Source organism: Ochlerotatus camptorhynchus, unplaced genomic scaffold (genome assembly GCF_037179485.1).
Source record: "Ochlerotatus camptorhynchus isolate MF236.1 unplaced genomic scaffold, CSIRO-AGI_Acam_v1.1 ptg000211l, whole genome shotgun sequence".
Classification (NCBI taxonomy): domain Eukaryota; kingdom Metazoa; phylum Arthropoda; class Insecta; order Diptera; family Culicidae; genus Ochlerotatus; species Ochlerotatus camptorhynchus.
Window position 1 is genome coordinate 2,681,076 of NW_027040701.1, and position 26,243 is coordinate 2,707,318.

Below are 26,243 nucleotides of genomic sequence, written 5' to 3' on the forward strand. Positions count from 1 at the left end.
TCCGCGGACGGGGCCGTGCATTGTTACTTGGATTTGACATTGTTGAACAGTAGTGGGTGATATGTTGTACACCGTTTGGTGCACGTAGCGTGTGTGTGATCAACAGGTGTTCGAAAATTGAGGGCAGTGGTGAATTTAAACTACGCGCGGTGTGAAGTTCAAATGAATCGAAGTTGTAACAAGTTCATTGCTCTTTAGTGATGATGTAATAGGTTGGTTTGGAGTTTATTTCCTACATGATTTATGGGATTCCATTGACCAACAACTAAGGCGAACAAATTTCCTAATTTCAATGCACTTGGATGCTGTGTTCAAGTTCGCGTGAAATGTAGTAACACATGTTCAGTGAATTTCAAATCAATCAGTGTTATCGTGCCGATGAGAAAATATGGCATAGATAATGAATGGACGATGCAGTTTTTCAGTATTTGAATGCATATTTATCAAGTAAAGTAGTGCAGTACCGGAAGCGACGATCGAAAACAAAAAAATAGCCATGGAAATCGTGACTTTCAATGCAGCCCGGCAAGATCTGCTGCTTAATTGTGGTGGCGGCGCAAAACCGAAGCAGCAAGTGCACACCAATGGGACGCTTCGATCAATCAAGCAGCGAAGAAATGCGAAACTGATCCAACAGCAACAGCTCCAGCAGCAAGTGCAGAAAGTTCCCAACCGTATCGTGGTGAATGCGGAGATAAATTATGATAAATCAACCAGTCCGGGCGATAGTGATAAAAATAATAATAACAGTGCAGTCGTCAAGTGCAATGGTAGTGCTATCAGGCTCGGTGGTGGTGGGTTGACTAGTAAAAGTGGTTCCCTTAGATCCGTTGGCGTGTCCAGCGGGAAACCGGTCAACTTGACGCTGTCGAAAATGTCACTGCTGTGGAACACCAGTGGTTGGATCCGTGTCTACTGCGGTCCGGATCGGAGTGATGTAAGCTGTGAAGATCCGAGCCGGATGGTGCATGTAATCACCACCGCAACTACGCTGGATGTGGTGAAAGATATGGACCTGCCGATGGAGTATACTCTGTGGGTAAGGAATCATTGATCATAGTGGTGGGTTGTAAAATAATCCTCGTGGGTAATTGACTTGTGTACTATAGTAGGTGATACTCAATTGCATTATTGGAAATCAGGTCTAGAAGCATGTTGTGCGGAGGAAATATGAGAACTATTCATCTTGCCGTGTTTTCAATGTGAATTATTTTTGCATTGAGACACATCATTGCGAGATAGGTCTCGAAACAAATCATGCAGCAAGGTATGATATAAATTACAACGAGCTTAGTCTGTTGCAATGTTTAAAATGTCTGCAACGTTTGGGACTGCTATGATTGCAATTACATTTATTATTTTCAAAATAAAGCACCCTAGTACCACACTGGTCACAACTGGACATGCTACCACCTAGTACCACCCTGGAATTAGTCAGAATCTGATGTAAGCCGAAACCTATCATACGACATATAAAATCACACGACAGTTTAGGTAAAAGGTCATAGGTGTATTCACGGCCACATTGGACACACCCAAACGTAATGCCGGTTCTCCCGAGAAGTAGCCAGACTATGGAAATATATTTAGCGGCATAGAACACATTGGTTACACCTGGTCATGTCCGCCGGGGAAAGTATCATTTTAATTTAAATTTCATGCAACGTGTTTCAAGTACTTTTGACTTTGACCTATATCTATTTATTATATCTTAGTTCGATCCAGGTGACACCTTCAAGTGACTAAAATGCTTCCCTTTGAAGTTAGTTTCTTATCTGATTTTTAAATTATATAGGGTATATGCTCCAACTATGCTCACACGCTTCCACTATGTCGTACCACAAAAATACGTATGGGTATGTCACAATAGATTTTTTTTTAATTTCATGCATAGGAAGTTGAGAATCGGAAAGGCGTAAAAAGCCTAGAAAAAGAAGACGTCCCCAGTGGGACTTTACGCTGGCCCTCAACTTGAGCCTATTCTTTGAGAACTTCCACAGTTGTTAATTAAGAGCTTTCTATGCCTTTACCAGTTTTGCATTAGTATATTGTGCGGCAAGTACAATCATACTCTAATTACAGGAACATCGAACAAATGTCCAATCCGGGAAATTCCTAGACCGGACCAGGTGTTGCTTTATAGCTGCGCCTTTACCGGCTGAGCTAAGGGAAGTCCCTACCTGGGAAAGTGTTACAATTAATCATCCACATTTTGCATTCAAAATTATGTATTTTTTTTTTTCTTTGGTTTGTTTTCCGTCGATCTTGTTTTCCGTGCTGAGCACCAATGCTACCAACGCGCCAGGAAGGCAGCTCCCACACCTGGACCCTACCTATCGACCCATCAACTCATGAACCGGGGACCAACGGCTTTACTTCCCTTCCGAAGGAAGGCGTGATCAGAGATGTTATGCCTTAGAACATCCCGGCGGCGCCGACTGGGATTGAACCCAGGCCTGCTGGGGTGAAAGGTAATCACGCTTACCACTACACCACCGGCGCCGTTTAAAATTATGTATTACTGTACTATATCTAATATTTTAGGGTGGTTCTAAATTTTTAATTATGTTTTTTTTATTGTAAATATCATGTAAAGTTAAAAATCATAATCTCATCTTTCTCTGGGTCGTTGTCTTGATTTATTTTAATATCATTAATTATTTTTTGAACTGTAGATTAAGAAAAACTCGAAATTCTAGGGTGGCTCCAAAATATAACAGAAAAAGTAGATCTTTTTGAAACTAATAAATTTTAACATAGAGGCACAAACATGAGCAAAATGTGGTCCAGGTATTTAGAAAGGTCTTGAAAACCCTTTTCAGACAGTACAAACCCCCTAGTACTGACGCAATTAGGCATATTTTAGCTATAGATGTCTAAACATTATTTTCAATGTAAAATGGTGATTTAGTAATATAATAGCTTAGATAAACCATGTTTATAACGGATTTTAGGTAATTTCATTGTATGTATGTAAGTGTTAGTTTTTCTCGTTAAGAATAAAAAAAAAGATGCAATTGAAATTAGCTATTAATTTACATTGAATTCCATGAAAGATCAATGTGTCATTACTGTTATTGATTTTTGCCTCTATGACACAATTCAATTCTTGTCGGATTATCCTGAAATTTTGCACATGAGGCTTAAATAGGGTTTTTGGTCTAATTCCGTCCTACTGAGTACAACCCGCGATTTACCTCTCTTTTTTAAACGGGTTTGTAAATAAAACAGGAATATTTCTGTCAAAGATGACTTTTAAATTTATTCACCTTTCCATAATATAAATATTATAAACAGTCACAAATTGTTGAGATATTGTTTAAAATCCAATACTTCTTCTTGATTCTAAATTCGTCCTACGAGTTTTAATTCCGTCCTAACGCATTGAAACGCCATTAGATTTTATTCGTCCTACGGATAAACGTAGAGAAAGGGGATTCGCTAGGAGTGCTTCTTTTGTTTTGAGAACAATGAGTGTACATATTCATACAAAGCGCTCTAATAGGATTTATGTTGTAGCTAATGAACTAATGCATCGGCAAAAAACTTATCGTTGATTTGTGCTCGGTGAAATCATTGATATTATTGATCTTTTCTGATCGATAGAACGGAAATGGGCGATTACGACGAAGTAGAATAGTAGAAACTATATCTAGAAAAAAATATTCTAAAAATAATAACTCATGAAAAAAGTAAATTACGAGTCTTATAATTTAGCGAACCTCGTGGATTAGGGTTACCCGACATAGCTTTTTATCGGGAAACCTGGGGGCTAACCCTCTGAATGTTGTTTAGAGGAAACTAATTTTTTTTTTTAAAGTCCCTTTTCCTTAGCTTATATCAACAAAATATGTCTAATTCTTCCAAATCAAGGCAAACCTAACTCTTTAATTTTTTTTATAGATTTTTTAGGGTCCAAACTATTAAAAAAAAGTTGTAACGGCTTGTTTTGTTCCATTTTTTAAATCCTCTATGACGATGATTTTAAGGCACATTTTGGCATTTGATCATCAAAGTGGGTATCAAATATAATGTTATTATTTTTTTCATGATTTGCTTTCCGTAGATCTTGTTTTCCGTACTAAGAACCAATGCTACCTACGCCAGGGAGGCGACTCCTACACCTGGACCATACCTATCGACCCATCAACTCATGGACTGGGGACCAACGGCTTGCTTAACTTCCCTTCCGAAAGAAGGCGTGATCAGAGATTTAATGATTCAGAAAATCCCGACTGTGCCGACTGGTATTGAACCCAGGCCCTTTGGGATGAGAGGCAGTGACGCTTACCACTACACCATCGGCGTTGCATATAATGTTATATTAAATCTAGTCCAATAGAAAAATTGAAACATTGGAAATTTACGACATATCGAAGTAATTATTTTAAATTTATCTGTGTTTGAGTTTTTTTAAATTCTAGAATCAATTTTAGTCCCAAACGCCAGGAAACTTTCCTTAGTATAGGATCTTAAACAAACATATTTTTCTATGATCCCAAAATTTGTGTCAATTTATGAACTTGAAATACCGAGATTTCAGAAACAATTTATAACATCATAGTATTGAGTTTTAACATGGCTTTTAAAATTTATTACAACTTCAAAAATTAGCAGTCCATAGTGGACATACATAAACTATCTTGGCTATGAGAATTAGAAACTATAGTATTGGGTGATTTTGAATCGGAGCTTGGAAGATCGATTAATAGATTTTTTTGAATCGATCTCAAACGCTCAAAAAATCCACTAGATCGATTATTATCGTTCGATTTCTTGTTCAGATTAAAAAATAGTTCGTTGTACAAGCTCACACTTGGAATTTTTGCCTTTTTGAAGGGCATTATGCGAATGGACACCCTCCATATCATGCGTCTGCTATGGGTGCCTTGCCAAACTTTTAACCCCGGCTTATCACTTTCAAAGTTTGTGATATCCACAGATTTAAACTCCAACTAATTTGACGTCGTTTTTGTATTGAACAGTAGAATAACTAAAAATATATTTTTTAAATTAATTTTTTTTAAACACACTTTTTACACATTTTGAAATCATTTTTATTCCAGTTACTCCTCTGTGCAACGTTACGATCCAGGGTTAGGGTCTTCTTCTGGGACGTGATATTGTTTTGTAGGTGTTTTATAATAGTGTGTTGGGATGAATGTGTTTTTATGATTTAGTTGTAATTTAGTTAACATACCATAATGGCTCAATCGTTGTTGAAGTTTTCTATAGTATACAATTTGAGCTCTATTTATAAATTAAGCTGATTTCACCCAAAAGCAATTCCAGGAAAAATTGCGGAATTTTGTATAAATAATTGCTCTGATTTATATAAATCAATGTGATATTGTTTGTTATGAGCAATGATTCATATTTTTGCTAAAATTCGGCCATTATGGATTTTGTAAAAATTTCAACATGGTTCCCTTGCAATTAAAAAAATAAATAGCACGGACACGAGATTTATGATCGAAACGAAGTTGCGTTGCGTTTGCGTTTGTAACGGAGTGATTTGTAGATTATATACTGGCAACTGTCATGTATCTACTTTATCGTTCTTATTCTTAAGGAAAACTATTTGGGAGTGAAGAGCTCTCCAATCAAATTCGGAACAGGAAAAGCATGGATAATCACCATTGCCGGCCACGCCCATCTTCTCCGTTACGGAGAAAGTAAGGATATTGTAAGGATAACATCTACTTGACGGGAGGCCTGCGACTCACCGACGCCCCCATATATAATACGGAGTTGGATAGATGGGTCAGGATTCGCATAATCAGGCGATGCGACCGTAGTAATTGTTTTGTTTTTGGAGGAGCTTGTGAGTAAACCCATGAACTCTATTTTTCGAGTGGATTTTTTTTTAACTATATGGAATGTTTTCATTGTAGATGACTTCTAAGTTTATTTACCTTTCCGTACGTACCGTAAAATTTGATAAAGAGAAATAAATTTTTGAGATATTGTTAAAAATCTAACACTGCTTCTTGACCATAAACTCGACCTACGGATTGAAATGCCATTAGAACGCCATTGAATTCACTTCGGCTTATCGGATGAATATGAAAATTGAATCGGTCGGAGCGCTTCTTTTGTTTTTGAGAAAAATGGGTGTAAACATTCATATCACGCGTTCTTTTTGACTTCGTTCGGTAGTTTTTGAACTTAAATATCGTCCCAAACGCATAATTGACTTATCAACTCTGAAACAATGGATTTATTTGATGTTTTTAGCTACCATACTTACATATTCGTAATCTGCATGTCAAATAGAACGGAGATTCAAAATTTCATCAATTATAAAGCACATGAACTATCTTAAATATGTGTGATTACATTAGAAAAAATCCCCATGTTGGCGCCTCGGTTTTTTTTTTTCCTTAATTTGTTTTCCGTTGATCTTGTTTTCCGTGCTGAGCACCAATGCTACCGACGCCGGGGAGGCAGCTCCCACACCTGGACCCTACCTACCGACCCATCAACTCATGAACCGGGGACCAACGGCTTTACTTCGGTGTGATCAGAGATGTTATGCACAGAAAAAATTCTGAATTTTAACTGTCGCGTAAAATCTCCCTTCGTTTAATGTTGAGCTATACTTGGCATAAACAGCGAAATCGTTTACAAGCTTGCATACAATATTGCTAATTTATGCGATATTGCGCTACACGAAATATCGCATAAATCTATGCCAAATCTAGCGTTAATTTTATGTGTGCTCTATCTCGCAGAAATTGACATGAATGTTTCGAACGGCGTGCCTCAGAACATCTCGGCGGCGCCGATTGGGATGGTACCCAGGCCTGCTGGAGTGAGAGGTAATCACGCTTACCAGCACACCACCGGCGCCGCTACGCCTCTTGGTTGTACTTTGTAAGAGAGAAATAATGTCTTTCTGGTAAAAATAAACAAAACATTTTTTTATTTGTGATAAGTAAAAATAAAAAAAAAATAAATGAAAACCCAAATGTTTCAAAATCGTCTTGCTCGAATTTTAAGATTTATTTTTTCTAAAAAAAGCTTATGAGAATTGAAAATTTGTGGAATGTTAAAAACCATCGACACTTGGAAACTGACAAAAATCAAAGAACAGTATTAGTACGCTTTTTTGTGTTTGTTTTTTTTTCCACTTAAAATTATTTAAAACGTCTCAAACATTATTCAATGAGTATAAATTACAAAAAGTTAAATGTGACCAAAAGTTCTGGTTCTACGGGTTTTGACAATTATGAAGTGTCCATAATTTTAAACATTCGAGAAGTTTGCATTTTTCATTTTTTTTAATTGAAAAATCGGTCAAGGTATTTAGGATTTTAAGATATTTTTGAAAATTGTTTTTTTGTTTTTTTTTAAACTTTGTAAAAATTTCAAAGACGTTTAAAAAATAAATACAAGATCCAAAATGGCCGAGTTTGAGCAAAAATGTGAATCATTGCCCATATCAAACAATTATGCAGAGATTCATGCACATCGAAGAAGTTCGAGTTTTTAGGATTCATCATTTGGTGTGGAACTGCTTATTTTATTCTAAGAACATAATGGACGCGTACTTAAATACAAATGCAATTAAACTAAGTTTATGAATGGCTTTTAGACCTTATTTTCCACAATTTATGTCCTGTTAACTTTAGAAATGTTTTTTTATTGCTTTACTTAACTGATTTTGTGCCGAAGCTGGTTCATCACTACTGTAGCAAAGTTTTTTTGTCTTTACCTAGCCAGTTGGTTAGTTAATCTCATACTTTAGCAATGTAATTTAACCATATTAAAGGATTCATCCAACTTATCTCGACTTACAAAAACATTTTATTTTCTTTTTTGATAGGTCCAAATCGGTGGATCTAAAACGCGCCGGTTGGAAGAGAACGAATACCCGCTGTTGGTGCAGGAAGAATTCCTTAAATCCCTTGGCTATCTGGACGAGTCACGACGTGCTCGGCTCGGAATCGATCCGGAGCTGAAGCATTTGATTCGTTTCCACATTGGTCCAGCGGAGATTCCCATGTGCAAGGGAGTCCTCCGTTCGGGCTCCGTAGAGATTCTCAAAGGACTGGTCTTCCCGCAATGGAGAAGACGCTACCTGTCGATCATTGGAAGCAAACTGGTTGTTTTTCCAGGTATTATTCGTTTGATTGGACAAATAACGGTATGTATAACTAATTACTTAATTGATATCTATTCTACTAGCGGGTTCGGGTATGTCGCCGGAAGTATACGAGTTATCGGGAGCGGATATCTACGAGCACACGCCCGGTTACAATCGACTGATCATAAAAATAGTGCCAAAGTCAAACGATAATAGCAATGGAAGCAGTACAAAGGAGAATATCAATCGGTTGATCGAAAGCACCAGTACGACACATCTCTACAATAGCAATGCCAGCGTCCATTCAATCAACGACCGAGAGACAGTGCTGTTTCTGGGCTTCGAAGAATCCTGGGAACGTGACCAGTGGAGCGATTGGTTGTCTGAGGTAAGAACACTGCTGGCGATGAATAAAGTGTGTCTATAAGAAATTTCCATTTAATTTACCTGACGGTTTGGTGGCGGTAACGTCGTGTTGAGGCAATTGTTCGGCCTTTGAGGAGAAACGATTTCCAACGAGCTCCAACGTGCATAGGAACAGTGTGTGTGTGTGTGTGCATAGGAATGGAGTGCGGTTTTGCTAAGAGAGTCACTCATGCGTTACTGACCAGGTAGCCCCATTCGCTGGTTGTAAGGCAAAGAAGACTTTCGTGTCTCAGATCGAGCCGGACCGATTAGGGCGTCCATCAAATGGGCTTTTGTAGCGTGAAAAGCGACCAAGAGTAGTTTGTTGTCGTAATATGCGTTTTCTACTTTGGACATCGTAGGCGTTCGCAGAATTTAACTAATTAAGTTCGTTCAAGCAGCTCAGCGGATCACTATTTTATAATCGTAGAATTAATTAGTCACATCAATATATTTGACATGACATGATGATAATTTGCATTTCTGCTTAGATCAGAAGTACGATTTAATATAGCTTTGCACATCATTGGCGAATATTGAAATATTTTATACAATTTCATTACTGTTTGCATACAGAAGCGTTACTGCACGTTTCCTTTTATATAATTAAATCAATAAAATAACCCATTTGAATGCTTCAAATGACCATCAAAGATTTCGATACGGTTCGACAATCGCGCTCTACTAACATGATACGTAGTAGATGGCGGCTTGTCAGAGCCTAATTCAAACTTATGAGACTGAGACGCATGGCACCTATCTGCTACAGGATAGAGTTCGCTCAGCTGCACAAATGAAGACGATAATGTTAAAAATATATGTGTTTTGGAAGACAATACGCACATGGTCTGATCGCGATGGTGAGCATGAGGAGCTAACACAGCGTTAAATATTTGCGAAATCATATGTGTCGCTAGCTGTATGACGAATGATTTGCCTATTGCACATGATGACTTTGGAAAATCTAGGTAAACTGCCATTGACATTATTTATACGTTGATGGTTTCACCTTGAAATAGTTTTTGCAATTCGGTAATGTTGAGTGTCAACATAGAGGTTTTCTGTTGGTGTTTTAGGGTCTTTCAAAGGGGTTTTTCCTCCGTGCAACTACTTGAAAACATACAATTCCGTCAAAAGAAAGAAGCGACCATGTTGCTGTCTTTATACGTTCATAATAAATAAATTAACAACTTTAGAGCACATTGGACACGCTTGAGAGCAGTTGGACTTGGGCTTTCAATGTTACCCCACGAGCAGAACACATGCAGTTACAAGCCAGAAGTTGCTTGGGGTCACGCACTTTAAACCCAGCACAATGAAAAGTTTCACCGTCCCCTGAAGAAAGGGAAATTTTTCTTCAACAATGTTATTCAGTATATAATTGATTCTTCTTATTTTCAATCCTACCCGTTCAGTTATAGCAAGTGTTTTAGTTATGATTTTGGTTATGATTTGATCAACAGAAGTAACCACCCTGCAGGACCTGTTGAACGGAGAAAAATTGTCAGTTTCATAATTGCACAAAAGAAAACCATCCAACCATGCGACATGAGGCTGATACCACCTGCTTGTACACATCCATCATCGCGGTAGCAGAGACACACGATGTCAAACTTCGCCGGACTAGGTCATTATTTCTTGCCAAATATTGAGAAGGTGCTTAAAACAACACACAGAGCACAGAGGTTATATCATCTCACACTACATTAATCGAGAAAATGGTATAATTGTTATGCTGGTTGGTAACGGTGGCTGGATATGGAGGAGTACAAGGTTTTTGGAAGGAAAGATTCATGAAACGTGAATCATACTAGCTAACACATGTTTCAGGATTCTTGTTCCTTTCGGCTATGACCTCCCTGCTGGCTTTACTTACTTTTTATAAAGGTAACTTCAGAATACACCTGTTTGAGTAATCATTCTTAAAATGGGTCGCACGATTTAAAATTTATTTTATGATTTAGCTATGACCTTCCATCTCCAAAGCAATACATGTTTATTTAGGAATCCCCCGCTATTTCTCGGCAGTCCTTCGACCAATATTTTTTTTGTGGAATGTGATTCACGTTGCTGAAACGACTGCTTATCGTTTGCTGTGGAGAAGCAAACAATGTCGGATTTGTGCTCTTGAAATCACGAAGTGTGATAAGAAAAAGTATATAAAATGAGTCACCTATAAAAAATCAGCTGGATTGGTTTAAGAAAGGGCTGAGAAATAGCGGTATGAGGACTAAACCACCCACTCGTTGTTTGAATCTTGTAGAGCTTTCCCCCGAAGAACGCTTTGCCCACTGAGTTCTACCCACCGCTTTTTCTCGCCAGGTTTTCAACCAATCGCTCTGGTTTTCAGCGAGTGACTAGTTTTCCATTGACACTACTCACTTGCAAAATCAGAACGACTGGAACCCCTTCGAGAAAAGCGGTAGGTAGAACTCAGTTCCGTAATTTAATTCTCGGACATAGGAAAATGGGGCTTCACCATAGGAAAAATGATTGCGATCATTGTACTTTGTTTCATGACCTAAAAATAGTTAAATATTGATCAAGGTGCACAGGTATAAGATTTTTAAATTTCACTAATATCGCTCTAACTTTGGTTCACATTTTTGCTAAAATTCTGTTATCTATTTTTTCAAATGGCGTTTAAGACATTTTTCAATAAATTATAGCACGAAAACGTCACTTCTGATCGAAATGACGTCTGAGATAGACTTGTAGAGAAAAATAAAATCTTTCACGTACATTTTTGTTTAGTGCAGTTTAGTGTTCAAAATTGAATATCTCAAAATGTTCTTGTTCAATTTATATAATTTAAATAAAAAACAAAACGAATTTATTTAATTGGATTTTAACAAAAAAATACAGAAAAAAGTTTTGTGTATATTTTTCCTAGAAAGACTTTATTTTTCTTTACAAGTTTGTCTCAGACGTCATTTAGATCAGAAGTAACGTTTTGTGTTACAGTTTATTGAAAAATGTCAAAGACGCAATTTTAATAAATTATTTCAAGATCCAAAATTGCAGAATTTTATCAAAAATGTGAATGATTCCCTATGACAGACAATTATGCAAAGTTTCATACAAATTGGAGAAGGTCATGATAAAAATTTATTAATTTTTACCAATTGACTTGATACTGCTCTAATGTGACAAAAATGCCAAAATATGATAAATTGATGGTTAAATATGTGCCTGTCAACTGCATACATTCTATTAAAACGAAAACAGGTAAATATGTTGTCCATTATAATAGTGGCCATATATTACATTTTGACAGCGTGTGATCAACTAGAATAAAAAAAATTAGTAAAATTTACAATTCAAAGTAAATTGCTTAAATTTCCATACAAACCTTAAGCCCGTTGCGTGACCCCTTAAGCCTTCACCATTTTTTCATATGCTTATATTTTGGAGATATGATGTGAACTGGAGGGTGGCTACCATGTTAGCGAATGGTTTTTTTACAAATTTTTAAATAGGTTTTATTTTTTATTTTGCAGTTTTACCTTATTTGTAGATCACGCTGCTACCGTCTTTGAGAAGCTTGGCTAGATGCAACCTCTGGTCTAGAGTCTACATTGAAATACATAAGCTTTATTCAAAATTCCCTTGAGTTCACCTCAGACAATTGAAGTCTCAACTATATGCAGTAAGAGCACGGTTTTGGTGACACGTTTTGAGGGTTTTAAGAGCAGAGCACATGAAAATTAAGAACTTGTAGACGTGTCTATTGAAAATTCACCTGAAAATCCCCAAGGAATTCTCCTCAGAAGTATTTTGTAATATTACTCACAAATAACATGGATTTCTTATGGTCACAAGTTCCAGGGATATTTTCTTAATTCCCTTGAAGTTATCTCTAGTTGATCTAGTCCCGTTCGTTCTCATCAAAATTTTCCACGGACCCGTATGTGGGCTTTCATTTTCATGTGAGATCTTGAAAATCTTTCCAAGTCCGGCATCTTCTATATATTTTCTTAGGTCAGGAATCTTGAAATTTTCACGAATGTAGATTTTTCAAGTATGATTTTTCAAAAGTCTCAAACCTACTTTTGTAGACAAAGATTCAAATGTCAATTTATCGAAACTCTTAGTTTGCCTGTGCAAACTAACATGACCATCAGAGAGGGAAATGATTCCCCAATAAGATAATAGTGTTAGTTTGCGTGGAAGAGCAGATAGGGTTAACTACCCCATTTCCGGCCTATTAAGCATAACCCGCACTTAGTCTTTCTTAATCTAGTTCAGTTTAGCACCAAACGGAATGTTATTATTACTGATGGCTTCCAAATTTATTTACCTTTTCGTACGTACCGTAAGATTTTAAAACGAGAAACCAATCGTTGAGATATTGTCAAAAGTCCAACACTGCTTCTTGACGCCAAACTCGGCCTACGGATTTTAAACTCGGCCTAACGCATTGAAACGCAATTGAAACGCCAATGAATTCACTTCGGCCTATCGGATGAAGATAAAAATTTGATTTGGTCGGAGCGCTTCTTTCATTTTTTGGAAAAATGGGTGTAAACCTTCATATCACGCGTTCGCATTGACTTCGTTCGGTAGCTTATTAACTAAAGTATCGTACCAAACGCATAATTGACTTGTTAACTCTGAACTCATGGATTTAATTGAAGTTTTCTGCTCGATAGACCCAAAATGGGTGATTAGGCCGAAGTAGTTCTCTACCCTACGTCGTTTTAAAAATTGCTTCTTTTCTTCACAAAAATATTGAGGGTCACAAAATCGGTAAAAAATAATTCATCCCTTAGAAATTCGAATTTTTAATCTTCAAGGCTCATACATCAATTTTTAGGATCAAGTTCAAAATTCTAAAATACCGCCTAATGATCAATTCAGCCTGATTCAAATTTAGAACTATACAACGCCTAAAAAATGTACATTCAGAGAGTTTGAAGAACAGTTGAAATTTCGATTTTCATTGAAGTCTCTAAATTTTGAGACAAGAAAAATTTGTTGTAAGATTGTATCTTTTTAAAAAAAAATATTCTCACTTTAACAATCTTGGGTCATTCGTGACCTGATCGACGATAAAATTTGAGCTAATAACTTTAGCTTGAGAGGCATGGATGCTAAACACTACGCCGGGGAAGTGCCCTAGCTTAGAACTTTATTGTTTTCAAGATTCTGGATCTTTCATAAATTTTGAAAATTTGCCTCTTTAACTCGATGATCCATTAAATACGGAGTGTGCCACGTCTCCGACTAGGGAGTTGTAACGTATTAAAAGCGGGTTTCATAATACAAGAACAATACATCACAATTCTTTTACTATGAAAAAGGGTTGTATTAGGTAATACATATGTAATATTACAACGTTTGATAAAATCATTTAAATTTCTGCTTTACCTAGCGTACACCTAGTTAACGCTATATTTGGCATAAATTTACTTGATATTTCAATCTTTAAAATTTGTCGAACCTCTTAACGGAATCCCTTTATGAGTGTGTTGGTTTATTTCCTTTAAATTCCGTTATAATTGCTTATCTTTTGATAGATACGCGTATTTTGTCTACTACTTGCAGACTTCATCAGTGCCAAGTGGTGTTGAGTACTTGGCACTGATGAAGTCTGCAAGTAGTAGACGAAATACGCGTATCTGTCAAAAGATAAGCAATTATAATGATATTTCAAGTTAATTTAAGCGCTTGCAAATAATTTCGTTGTTTAGCTTTCAATTGAACGAAGGGATATTTTAGGCGAAGGTTAAAGATCAGATTTTTTCAATGGATTTAAAAGTAATATAAATAAGTGAACCTCTGGTCACAAACGAATGTTGAATAAGGTTATATGATACTGATATCATTATAAATTCCAGCAAATTTCCTTACACATTCCAAATATAATTGTTGACATTATGATACAGATGATTGCTACACGGTTTACACCAGACAGTATTTAATTATGTTTTTTTTTGAGTTACGCGTTTCTGAACATCACATGGAAAATGCTTTCTCGGATAAACACCCAATAACTATACCCGTAGCTATTCTGGCTCGTGCCTACACAGCCAAAGATATAAACCACCTTCCGTTTGTCGCTTCACTCCAGATTTATCCATGTTCCCCATTAGTTCTTGCACACAGCATACACCATCAACTGACGCACATAGGGAAATTTGCCAATCTAGCTGGCCAACATTATTTTTGAATAGTTACTGCTAAAAAATACGATTCATGTCTCTTTGGACCACGATAATTCACTTTTCATACTGTTTAAACAGTAAATCAATAATTGTTTTCGACTTCGGAATAGAGTATATTTTTGAGAATGTAGAGCTATTACGATTGATTAGAAACGACAGAATGCACCATAAATTTCAAACGATATTTTTAACATCCATCTTTCAAAAAATGTCTTAAGCGTACAAAAGGCAGCTATTTATTGTAACAAAGGTAGGCAGAGGCAGCAATCTTCCATTTCTATTCATTTGTATCGCACGATTCCACCCGATGCAAATCCAATTTATTCATATTTGATGTTTTTTGCTCGTTAGTGAATTAGAGCTCGGCTTCATTTATTAAGTTCTCAATAACGTCCCTGTGAACATTCAATCCAGGTTGTCGTTTTAAAAGTATATCGTTAATCGATTATCAAAACACAAACATCAACGACGCATTTACAAAATTGCACAAAGGGTTTTCCTAAAATGTCATCTTTGAACTATTCCAGTGCGCATACAGAATTGAAAAAAGGAAAATCGAGTAGACAGCAGTATTGTTTGCCAATTAATCAAACGAGTTCAATGCACTACTTTGTTTTAAGCTTGACCCATTTTTACAATTTGAATTTTGACCAGCTAGATTAGCCAAATACCCCTCCGTGCGACGTTCAAATTGATAATTTTATGTAATAAACATTTTACCGTATAGGTATGGTGCCCGTTTATGGTACATGCGTTGTAAGCCCATGTGTACACACATGTAAATAGAGGCGGCAATTTGTCGCATGGTTCTTTGACTTTGATGCACTACATGTGCGCAAAGCCGTGGCATGCGCCGTTTTCCACTGGATCCCGCAGTAATGCAGCTTTGATTCGGGTTGGGAGATACTTACCTTCCCCGAATGAGGTTACTACTTGGGCACCGCGCGTTTGGTTAGTTCTACAGTGGAAGCGGAACCGTAACAATGTAGTCGCGCTGTGTCATAGGGATTAAATTGAAGAGTTTTCAAAAATGGTTCTAAACAAGTGCATTATCAAAACCAATGACGGTACCAATAGTATAAAATCTAACAAGTCACGGGTTACGTTTTCGGAAGTGGAAACAATAGAGCTTGATTCGTTGGAAATCGATTTCGACAAAATTGACGAGATCAATGTGCTTCAAGATGTTAGTGTGTTAAAGAAATACGTGTGTTAAAAGTGTCGATTCAACAAAGATGTGATGTGTTCGTTTCAGATTAAACAAGATAACGGTGATGGCGAAAAACGGCTGGATTTGGGAGATTCCGGATTGCAACAAATACCGGAGATATTCCTACAATCGTGCACCACCGTAGAAGAACTGCTGGCAGGGAAGAATAAGCTACAGGAGCTGGCGCTGAGAGCGTTGGGTGAATTTGTTCAGCTTAAGGTGCTGCGATTGAATGGAAATACGTTGAAAAGTTTCCCCGAGAGTTTGTACAATTTGAGAAATTTGAGGATTCTGGATCTGGAGGAGAATGAGATCAGGAAACTGCCGGAGAAGATTGCACTACTTACGAGGTGAGTTGATCTTGAGAGGGATGGGTGAAGTGTATAAGATACATCGGGCAAGTTGAAACGTGCGGGAAAATAATAAAAAAAAAAACAGATAGCATATCTTTAAGCGGAAGTGAATATTCACGTCCGCTAAAAGATACAACCTGCCGTTTCAACATCTCCGCGGGTTTTAACTTGCAGTGGTGTACCTTTCCATTTTTCGTATAACAGTTGAGGCATGCGCCTGAATGTTAGCTTTATACGTTACATGGTGTACTTATATACATTTAGGAGCATATCGCCTGCGAACGCTTGGAGCATCCGTCAGTGGCTGTCATATAGGTTGAAATGTTTAAGATTAAATCAAATTTTGATTATCAAACGCCCTTATCCTTTTCTACATTCGAAACGTATTTTCCATACACATTATGTTTTTGTATGGAAAATACAGTTCGAACGTAAACGCGAATAAGGTTGCATATTAATATCCAGATTTTGATATGGAGCCATGCTGGCCATAAACGAAGAAACGGCTATTATGCCACTCAGGTCAAATCGTCAAAAACAGCAGCACGTGGTAGGTATGATCTCCTTCCATGACCACGTGGAAAAAGATTGCTGAAATACTGAATTTTGAGGGCAGTGGATTGAAAAATCTATATGGATAATATCCCATATAATTGACCACTTTGTCAAGCAGTTTTGGCGTGACTTTCTACCAGCGATTTCACAAAACTGGACCAACTAATTTCTATTTTTTTATGAAACGCACAAATTTTGGCTACTTTTCTCGAGGTTCTAGAAGAAAAAATCTCAAAATAATGTTTCATTTCAAAGTTCGAGTGGTAGTAAACGTCATTTTATCTGCTCGAATGAAGTGGTTAATTGAAGAATTGTCACACATTTTGAGAACACATTTTTCGGCATTTTTGGCATGGCTTCCAAACAGAACTTTTATCGTTTATTATAACTGTTGTGGTGAGAGACACTCGTAAATATTACATTTTTGTTTGGTTACTGTATTTTGATAGCTTGTTTTGCAAGTGTTGAAACCTGATGAATGTGGAATACCTGTATAATGAGAGAGAGAGAAGGATTAGTAATTTCCATTTAATTCCACTACCTTATTTGCTTATCCTTGACAGACACGCGAAGTTTTTATTTACGCGGTTTTCTTTACGCGGTTTTTTTACACGGTTTTTTTTACACGGTTAGTGCCGCTGAGTCGCAATTTACGCGGTACGTTTTTAACGATTTCTCGACAACGATACAACCTATCGACTTGATTCCAATCACATTATCCGTATCAAGCTATAGGTAATCGAATGGCATACTTAAAAAAAAATCACAATTTTTGGTGTAAATACAGAAATTTTTAAAATATGTCTATATGGACCATAGCATGCTATAATTACGAATGGCATCAAAATCCGGTTTATAAAAAAATATTTAAGCATGTGAAAAATCAAAATCTTGTTAGTTTTTTTTTACGCGGCACGTATCCCCCGCGTAAAAAGCGACTCCAGTGTATTTCGTATACAATGTGCAGACTCCTTCAGTGTCTTGTATTAGTCGAGTATTAGTACAAGACACTGAAGAAGTCTGCACATTGTAGACGAAATACGCGTATCTATCAAGGATAAGCAAATAAGGTAGTGGAATTAAATGGAAATTACTAATCCTTCTCTCTCTCATTATAAGTGTTGAAAGCAAAGGCAGTCCATTATCACAGAACATGCATCGACTACTGTGACCGCTTACAAGACGGGTATGGACAAACCCTGGACTGATTCACCGAATATATGTCGGCCGACTTATATTATCATGAAAAATGTTGATTAATTTTCAGTGATTTCTTTTTTTAGGATTTAAAATAATTTTAAAGTTTTACGTTAGCGAGGAATGTTGGAAAAATGTTTCATATGGCTTATAAGCAATACACACCTGTTTGGGACTAGGATCTATATAGATATATTTTCAATATAGGGGAAAGGTATGTATTGTTGGCCTAAGTGTCCCTAAAAAATACATAAATTCAACAATCGACTAAATTTTCAATAGCAACCAAAAATATCCATTGGTACCGTTCCAATGACGCGTTCATCCAGATAAAATTGATAAATAGCAGATTTTTAGCGATGGGCCCAATGTTAGATCCATAGGTCGACATTAGAGCCATTTCCCCTATTACCTATATTTAAGCTCTGCACATTGTTCGGTGAACCAAATACTCATCCGAATACTTGAAAAGTTTGATTATATCGGAAACGGGGCTTGTTGAAATTGGTAAGATTAATTGAAATATATACTTTATATCAAGATAAATCTAGACTAAACATCTTTTACTGTTCATGATTTTCGTCGAGAAATGTAAAAACTAGAAGGGTCTGTGCCTAGGGGCACGAACGGAAGCTTGACGTAGGACCGCTAGTGGACGGAATAAATGTGAAGAGCATAAAGTTCTTTTAATTGATCAATTATCTATTATCTCAACTCTTTCCGTTTTTGAATTGTAGGCGTACCAAATTTGTAGTAATCTTTTTCAAAGAGAAAGTTGATTACGAGAATCAATCAAAATCACTTGCACCCCTGCTTCCAAGTTTGTGTGGTCGTTGAGGGCTTGTGTTTCTGAATATGGACAAACAAGCACAGATAAATTCTATTCCAACTCTTTACTGATGTTAGCTTGATGGCCCTGAAAAGGGCCGTTTTATTCAAGAGGACATCCATGGCCACTTACGCTTGGCGTGTTTAGTGTAGGTGACAGCATCACGGACCTCATTTTCCAGGAACACCTTCAGCACACCTCGTAGATCAGACCGGAGATACGTCAGACACCGCCACGGTGAGCCAGCTGCGGATGGTGGTTATCTCGAAGAATTTGCGATGACGATTGGCACCTCCTTTGCCACGACCAGTCAATTGTTGCTTGTTGGGTTCCTACTTCCTACTGCTGCTATAGCTGACCACGCTGTCCGAAGCGAAAATGAGCTGATACGAGTAGTAGTAGTAAAATTTACGTTTATTTTCTGTAGTTTCAAGTAGTTTTTGATGATCTTCACGAGGTAGTTCGGAAAGTTGTATCGATGCAGCTTGTACACTAGACCATCATGCCAGACATTGTCGAACGCCTTCTCGACGTCCAACAATGCCATGGCAGATGTATTGGAAACGGACTTGTTCCGCTTGATGATGTTAGTAACCCGTGCGAGTTGGTGGATGGTAGAGTGGCCTTTCCTAAACCCGAATTGCTCTTTGAGAAAGATGTTATTATCATTTGAAAACACCAGCAGACGGCTGAGTATCAATTTTTCGAATAGCTTCGAGATGGAGGACAAGAGGCTGATGGGGCGATAGCTTTTGGCACTGGTAGGGTCTTTGCCAGGTTTGTGAATTGGAATAACTTTGGCTAACTTCCAGCATGCAGGGAAGTAGCCAAGCATTAAACACTTGTTGAAGACCACTGCAAGGTGCTTGAAGAAGTCAACACTCAAGTTTTTCAGCTCGAGGTTGACCACTCCATCGACACCAGCGGCCTTCATGTTCTTTGTTGATTTAATCGCTGCTATCACCTCATCAGCCGATATTCTACTTTCGTCAGGGACAACTACGGGGGTGGCAGCGACACTAGCCATTGCCTGTGATACTGCAGGCTCGTGGGGACTCACCATGGCGTGGCCAAGGTTATGTGAATTTTCAAAGTGTTGTCCAAGAGCATTGGCCTTTTCAAATGGGGTTATTAGTAAAGATGGGTCCGAATTTTGGTTAGGAGAGGAAAGGGGAGGAATGGGCCTCGGCTTATTTTTCAAAATCTTTGCCATTTTCCAGAATGGCTTAGCACAATCTGGGAGAGAGCGAATCTTGTTTGCAAAATCGATATTTCTGAGATCCACCATCCTGGCTTGGATGATTTTGTTCAAACGGTTGCAATTGGTCTTCAGGTTAGGCAGCCCAGTACGCTGGTACTGCCTACGAATCGTGTTGCGGAGTCTAATGAGGTCTTTAGTAGGCCTGTCAAGGTTCAGAGTATTACTCACCTGTCTGGATACTGGCACATGTAGCTCCCTGGCCCGGGAAATTGCTTGATCGATGGAGCGCAGACACCGGTCAACATCTTCGGACGATTCCGGTTGGACATCGTAGTCTACAGCGGTGTCGACGCAATGTTGGAACTGACCCCAGTCAACACGATGATAGTTGCGCCGGAAAGCTTCAAATCGATTTACGGAGGATCCCACCTCAGTCACCACCGGGTAGTGGTCCGAGCTGAGTTCCTGATAGGTGATAGGTTGAGCGATGTTGTTGCCCATGTTGCTGATGAAGATATCGATGGTAGCGTGAACACCGGACCGACTCAACCGGGTGGGAGTTTCCGGACTCAAGATGTTGTACTGCGCTTCCTGCAGGTCGTTGTTCAGGATGGTGCCGTTTTGATTGCGCCGATTGTTGCCCCAAGCTTGATGTTTGGCGTTCAGGTCGCCAGCGATGATAAAGTTTTCCCGTCGTCGTGTTAGCTTGATAATATCTCGTCACAGATCTGCTGCCGATCCGTCCCTGATGTTGACTTGTTTGGGGCAGTAAGCCGCGACGATGGTGATGGGGCCGATAGGAGTAGAAACTTCCACCCCTACGGCTTCGATGATCTTCAGCTGAAAGCTGGGCATCAGTCGACAGCAGATGTTTCTCCTTATTGCAATAGCCACTCCTCCTCCTCCAGAGTTGGTTCGATCTAGCCTCACGAGCCGGAAATCGGGAAGGTAGACGTTTGTTTCAGGCTTCAGGTGGGTTTCAGTTATGATGGCAATGTCGATGTTTCGTTCATTGAGAAACTCAACAAACTCGATGTTTTTGCTCTTCAAGGAGCAAGCGTTCCAATTTACGATCTTGATGGCTTCACGGTCCATACTTAGTGACAAGGGACAGGGCAGCATGAAGCTGTTCAGATCGAGTCTTGCAGGTGCACAAGATGATGATGACCTCGGCCACGAGCGTCACAAGTTCCTCCGAGGTGAACGGAGAATCGTCGACAGGCTCACCTGAGACAACACCAGCGTATGATAAACCAGGGGCGGTGGAGGGACCTGGCATTGGCTGGGCAGCAGCAGCAGCGAGACGATGCTGGACTGTTCGATTGTTAGGAATACTCACATGCTTGGCTTGTTGGTTGTTGAGCGGAAGTGGTTCTAAGTTCGGAACATGTCGACGGGGCTGGAGAGCTGGGTACTGGACTTCCGTGTGTGCAGGAGGCGAACGATGATTACGGAGGCGACCGGGCTGGTTATTGATCGTAGCCTTCCGACGGATATTGATGAACTCCACTCGCTTGGGACATCCGCGATTGGAGGCTTGGTGGTTACCACCGCAGTTGACACACGTTGGCTCGATGTCATCATCTTGCTCACAGGACGCAGTCGAGTGAGTTCCAGCACACTTGCCGCAGATAGTCTTCATATGGCAGTTTTTGGTGCCATGGCCGTAGGAGAGGCAGTTCATACACTGCGTAACATCACGATGTTGGGATTTGTAATGCTCCCAACTGATGATGACCTGAAACAGGTCCCGGATTTTGGATCTCAGAGCCGCTAGACTGGTGGATCCCTTCGTGAAGTGCACCAGGAACAACTGGTCACGGAAGCTGGTGTTGTGGTTGGAACGCCGGTTTATTGGGAACACCGCCTCAGGTTTGAGCCCAAGCCGCTCCAGCTCGGATTTAACCACAGCCGCCTCAAACGACGGTAATCCACGCAATACCAGCTTCAGTGGCTTGCTCGATGGCAGATCGTGCGTGAAGAAGTCAACGTTGTTTTCCTTTAGGAAACATCCTGTTTGATTGTACTCCTCCAGGCTGGAGCACATGATTTTGGTGCCGATGCTGCAAAGCTTGAAGCGAGGCAGCAGCTTGTGTTTTGCCAGTTCGGCACGCAGCTTGGCAACATCCTTCTCCGGCGTGAAAAGCGGGGGAATCCGCTCTCTTGCAGCTATGGGAACGACGTCACCATCGCCATTTTCTTCGGGCAGCACCGCAAACTGGTTGGCTTGCAGTACCCGTTTTCCAGCGTCATCATTCGACGCGCTGTGCTGGATTACCACCTTCTTTGAAGGGCCCGCTGCTGAATCATTGGTACGTTTACGCACCATTTGTTTCGTGTTGGCAAGTTGCAGTAAACTTGCCAGAACGCGCGAAGGTGGCGACGCTTCCACGGCGCAACGCGACAGCACAAACCGAATCGAAGCGAGAACTCGAGCGAAAAAGAAAACGAACTGAACAGCTCAACAGTCGAGCAAAGAGTGAGCTGATACGAGACAGCAGCGTTGCTTTATATCTTTTTAGGTTAAAGCAGAATGATGTGCAACTAAGTGGTATAAAAGCTACAAAGACTCCTCCCATAATGAGTAGTTTGCTATCAAGTAGCGACACTGGCTCTTTTCTTTTTGCGTACACGGCGAATGAGAACGACCCAATTTGAGTTTAGCTCACTCATAATCGCCAAAAGTGTAGGAACTCAGCGATGAGTAAATTTGTCTCATGGTTTCCTGTGGAAAACCTAAAAAATCTGCCAGAAAATGAGGAAATTGACGAACATTTTATTCAGCCCCGGAGTAGTACCAATAGACTGAGTGAATCCAATCTTTACTTTTCTCAAATTCAGGAATTTTTCCCTGGAAAATCCTGGGAAAACATTAGGCAAATTTACTCATCGCTGAGCTCCTGCACTTTATTTCTTATTTCTGAGATAACTAAACTCAAATTTGGGTCGCTCTCATTCGCCGTGATAGATATCGGCGCCGGTGATTAGCGTGATTACCTCTCACCCAGCAGGCCTGGGTCCAATCTCAGTCGGCGCCACCGGCATGTTCTAAGGCATAACATCTCTGGGAGCTGCCTCCCTGGCGTCGGTAGCATTGGAGCTCAGTACGGAAAACAAATCTCGCGTCACTTTTCAATAGGTCCTATCTATATTGATCGATTCTCTTCATCGACACTCTCTTTCGTGAATAACTCGGCTTCACAAATGTTTCCTGCCGTCTTCGTCGAATTAGATGCTAGATTGTTGCTTCTTCCATCGAAAATATCCGGCCGTGGCGATTCAAAGTTGATCAAGGTTGATCAAAATAATTTGTACCCCTGCTTCCAGTTTGATTACATGAGCATTTTGTGTGATCGTTGGTTCTGAATATAAACAAACAGGCAGATGAATTCTATTCCTACTCTTAACTGTAATAAGCTTGGTGGCCTTGAAAAGAGCCGTTTTGTTGTCAAAGTTGGTGATGATTTAACCTCCGAAACCAAACAGAGTGCGTCTCTGTCACTTCAAAACGTAGATGACTCTCATTTTTCAGGAACACCTTCAGCAAACCTCGTAAATCAAACCGGAGATACGTCAGACACCGCCACGGCGAGCCAGACAACGGATGGTGGTTATCTTGAAGAATTTGCGTTTGGTTCTGAATATGGCGATGAGTGTGCAAAATATTACGCAATTCCATCCTACCTATTCACACGCGCCCGAGGATCGGAGGCGAATGCCACTTTGACTTGTTTCGTCTACTTACTACTCTCTGACGACTGTGCTGCGGAAGCAGCATATGCATGTAGGTAATTGGTGGATTTGTTAGTTAATTCGACGCTTTTGGACAATGCTGGACATTTACCAGTTTTTCAATAGTTTCTTGTTAAAAATCAACATTCGGAAGCATTGTTATCGATCCGTAGCCATATTTCTGATCGATTGGTGATAAAATTATTGAAATTGGACCAGGGGCAGCTGAGTTATTAACGTTCAAAATCTTTCTTAATTTGTTACATGTTCCATTTTTGGTTTTCACAAAGTGTACCCCCATATAGAAATCAAAGACGTAGGGGAGAATGGTATACAACGCACCCCCTGGGCAGAACGCACCAGCTGACTTTCATTTGTGTTTTTCATGGCTTTTACGTAACTTTTTTGTTGTCTTATCAAGCAGCACTTCTAGCATAGCATCTGAAATCAAAATCCCGCATGACAAATCCTAGAATTGGATTCAGAATTCCAAGAAAATCTCAAAATAAAATGAAAAAGTGCGTCCTACCCCGGGGGTGCGTTATGTACCGTTCTCCCCTAGTCCTACGTCAAGAATTCTGGAATAAAGTTCCGATAAAAGGAAGAGGGTGGTACCTAGAAAACGGAAAATATGCCACCTTAATAATATCACTACCCCACTATAAAAGAAGATTGAATCATGCTGTTCTGGAAATTCCAACAATATAGTCGGTGTCTGAGTGTCATCCATCAGGTCTTAGTTTCACTATGATGTGCACAATGGGGCAGCAGGTACAATGTTCATCGTCGTCATCGCCGTCAACCACGGCACACGATTTTCCAAAAGTTATCCATTCGGAAAGAGGAAACGATCGTCTTGCAAGAGCTATTCCGTTGTCCGACCGACGGTCCAACGACGATGAACTGCTTGTTGCGCCTTCGAAAGTGTTTGAATTACAGTGCGGTCTAATGTTATGTGAACATCAAATCTTAATGAAATAATTTCAGACAACTGTCCCGCAATGACAGCGTAAGTGGATCGGCAGCGGCAGTGGAAAAGCCCAATCTGAGTAAGCCTGCTTGTCGGATAGAAAACTTGTTAGAATCAAATAGACTTCAATTATACATCTTGATGTCATTTATGATCATTGTTTAACTTGTAATTTCCGTCCCGCTTCCACCCACATTGCGTTTGAGCCTTAACGATTAATTTGATTTGGGTTTTCAGATGGTTGGTTTCTATAAACTGTATCAACAAGTGCTGTAAGGAGTGCTATATTTAACTTAAACTGTGTGCGTAGTTTATTACCCATTTATACCCATTTGTAATATCGTACACACTAAGATTTTTTTACAGGAGTCAGTATTTTTTTTACTGGGTTTTTGAATTACTGAAAAAGTCGGTAAAAATTCAAATGACCGTTATCCGTAAGGAATCAATGAAATCGACCAATTTTATTTTCTATCATTAAATGGGGTTAACAGAACTAAGTATGTACAAGTTCAGAACAAATTTTCTCATTAATAAATTTTCCACAGATTTTTAAACTTTTACCGAACAGTTCCGCAATTCAAAAACTCGGTAAAATCGTACTGACTCGATTAGTGTGTATATTTCCATATTTCCTATCGTCACTGTGTGGGCTGGTATCAAGCCGCGTGCCTTACGCGCCTTCTTCACGATGGACGACTAGTTTTTCGCGGCTTTTCGGACAGTACGGACGGTTGATCGGGTGAGGTTTTCGCGAGCGCAGTATGGTCCATGCAATAAAAAAAAACTCTTAAACACTGAACGATCGAGGAAATCAATTCCGACAGACCTTCGACGGGTGTCAATTAAGTTTTAACGCTTTACTGCCGAATCCTGTGCAGTTGCTTGTGAGTGAGGTTGTGATCGAAAGCAAGGAAAATAACTAGTTTATATTGTGCTGCAACAGTGGAATGCATTATTTGAAGTCAGTGTTCACGTAATTATTGTGTTGAGGTGTAAATTTGATAAATGTTGCGATCTGTGAGCTACATGCTAAGTGAAAGGAATGGAAAAATAAGTCAAGTTATTCGAAAAAGATAACAATAATATCGCGATGCTTTTGAACCGGAGAGAGCCAAAAGATAACAAAAATTGAAAACGGCTATCCGAAAGTGATTTTATTAACCATATTGAAACGTGCATTGAGTCACTGGTGTCTGCTTTATGGCGTAAAGTTGAAAATTATTCTTCGAATGGCTGAGCCATAGCACCTCCACCGTGAAGATCTCTGAAGATAAACATATTTGCAAGGTTTTTTAGATGAAAACGCCTAATAGGGGAACTGGGTGTATCACGCGCCACGGATTAATAAGACCAACCACCAAAACCAATTGATATGAACAGCCTTCCAAATGATAGTACAGCACTTCTTCTAGTACTTCTGGGTGAAAAACTTTCGAATTGTTGTTGAAAAAGACATTAACCATCGTTGTTGGTCATATTTCCCCGTGGTGCAAATTACCCCACCTCACCCTAGAGTGGAAGCTTTCGTATTT

The 26,243-nt window shown here is 39.2% G+C and overlaps 1 protein-coding gene across 1 annotated transcript in view; it reads left to right on the forward strand.

The window, feature by feature from the left end:
- Positions 1 to 490: 490 nt before the first annotated feature.
- Phlpp (PH domain leucine-rich repeat protein phosphatase) overlaps positions 491 to 26,243 on the forward strand; it is a 41,476-nt gene continuing 15,723 nt past the window's right edge. The window contains exons 1-4 of the mRNA XM_065224402.1: positions 491 to 1,039; positions 7,829 to 8,120; positions 8,191 to 8,477; positions 15,917 to 16,221. Of these exons, the coding sequence (XP_065080474.1) occupies positions 497 to 1,039; positions 7,829 to 8,120; positions 8,191 to 8,477; positions 15,917 to 16,221 (1,427 nt within the window). The 5' untranslated portion in view covers positions 491 to 496. The remainder of the gene's footprint in view (positions 1,040 to 7,828; positions 8,121 to 8,190; positions 8,478 to 15,916; positions 16,222 to 26,243) is intronic.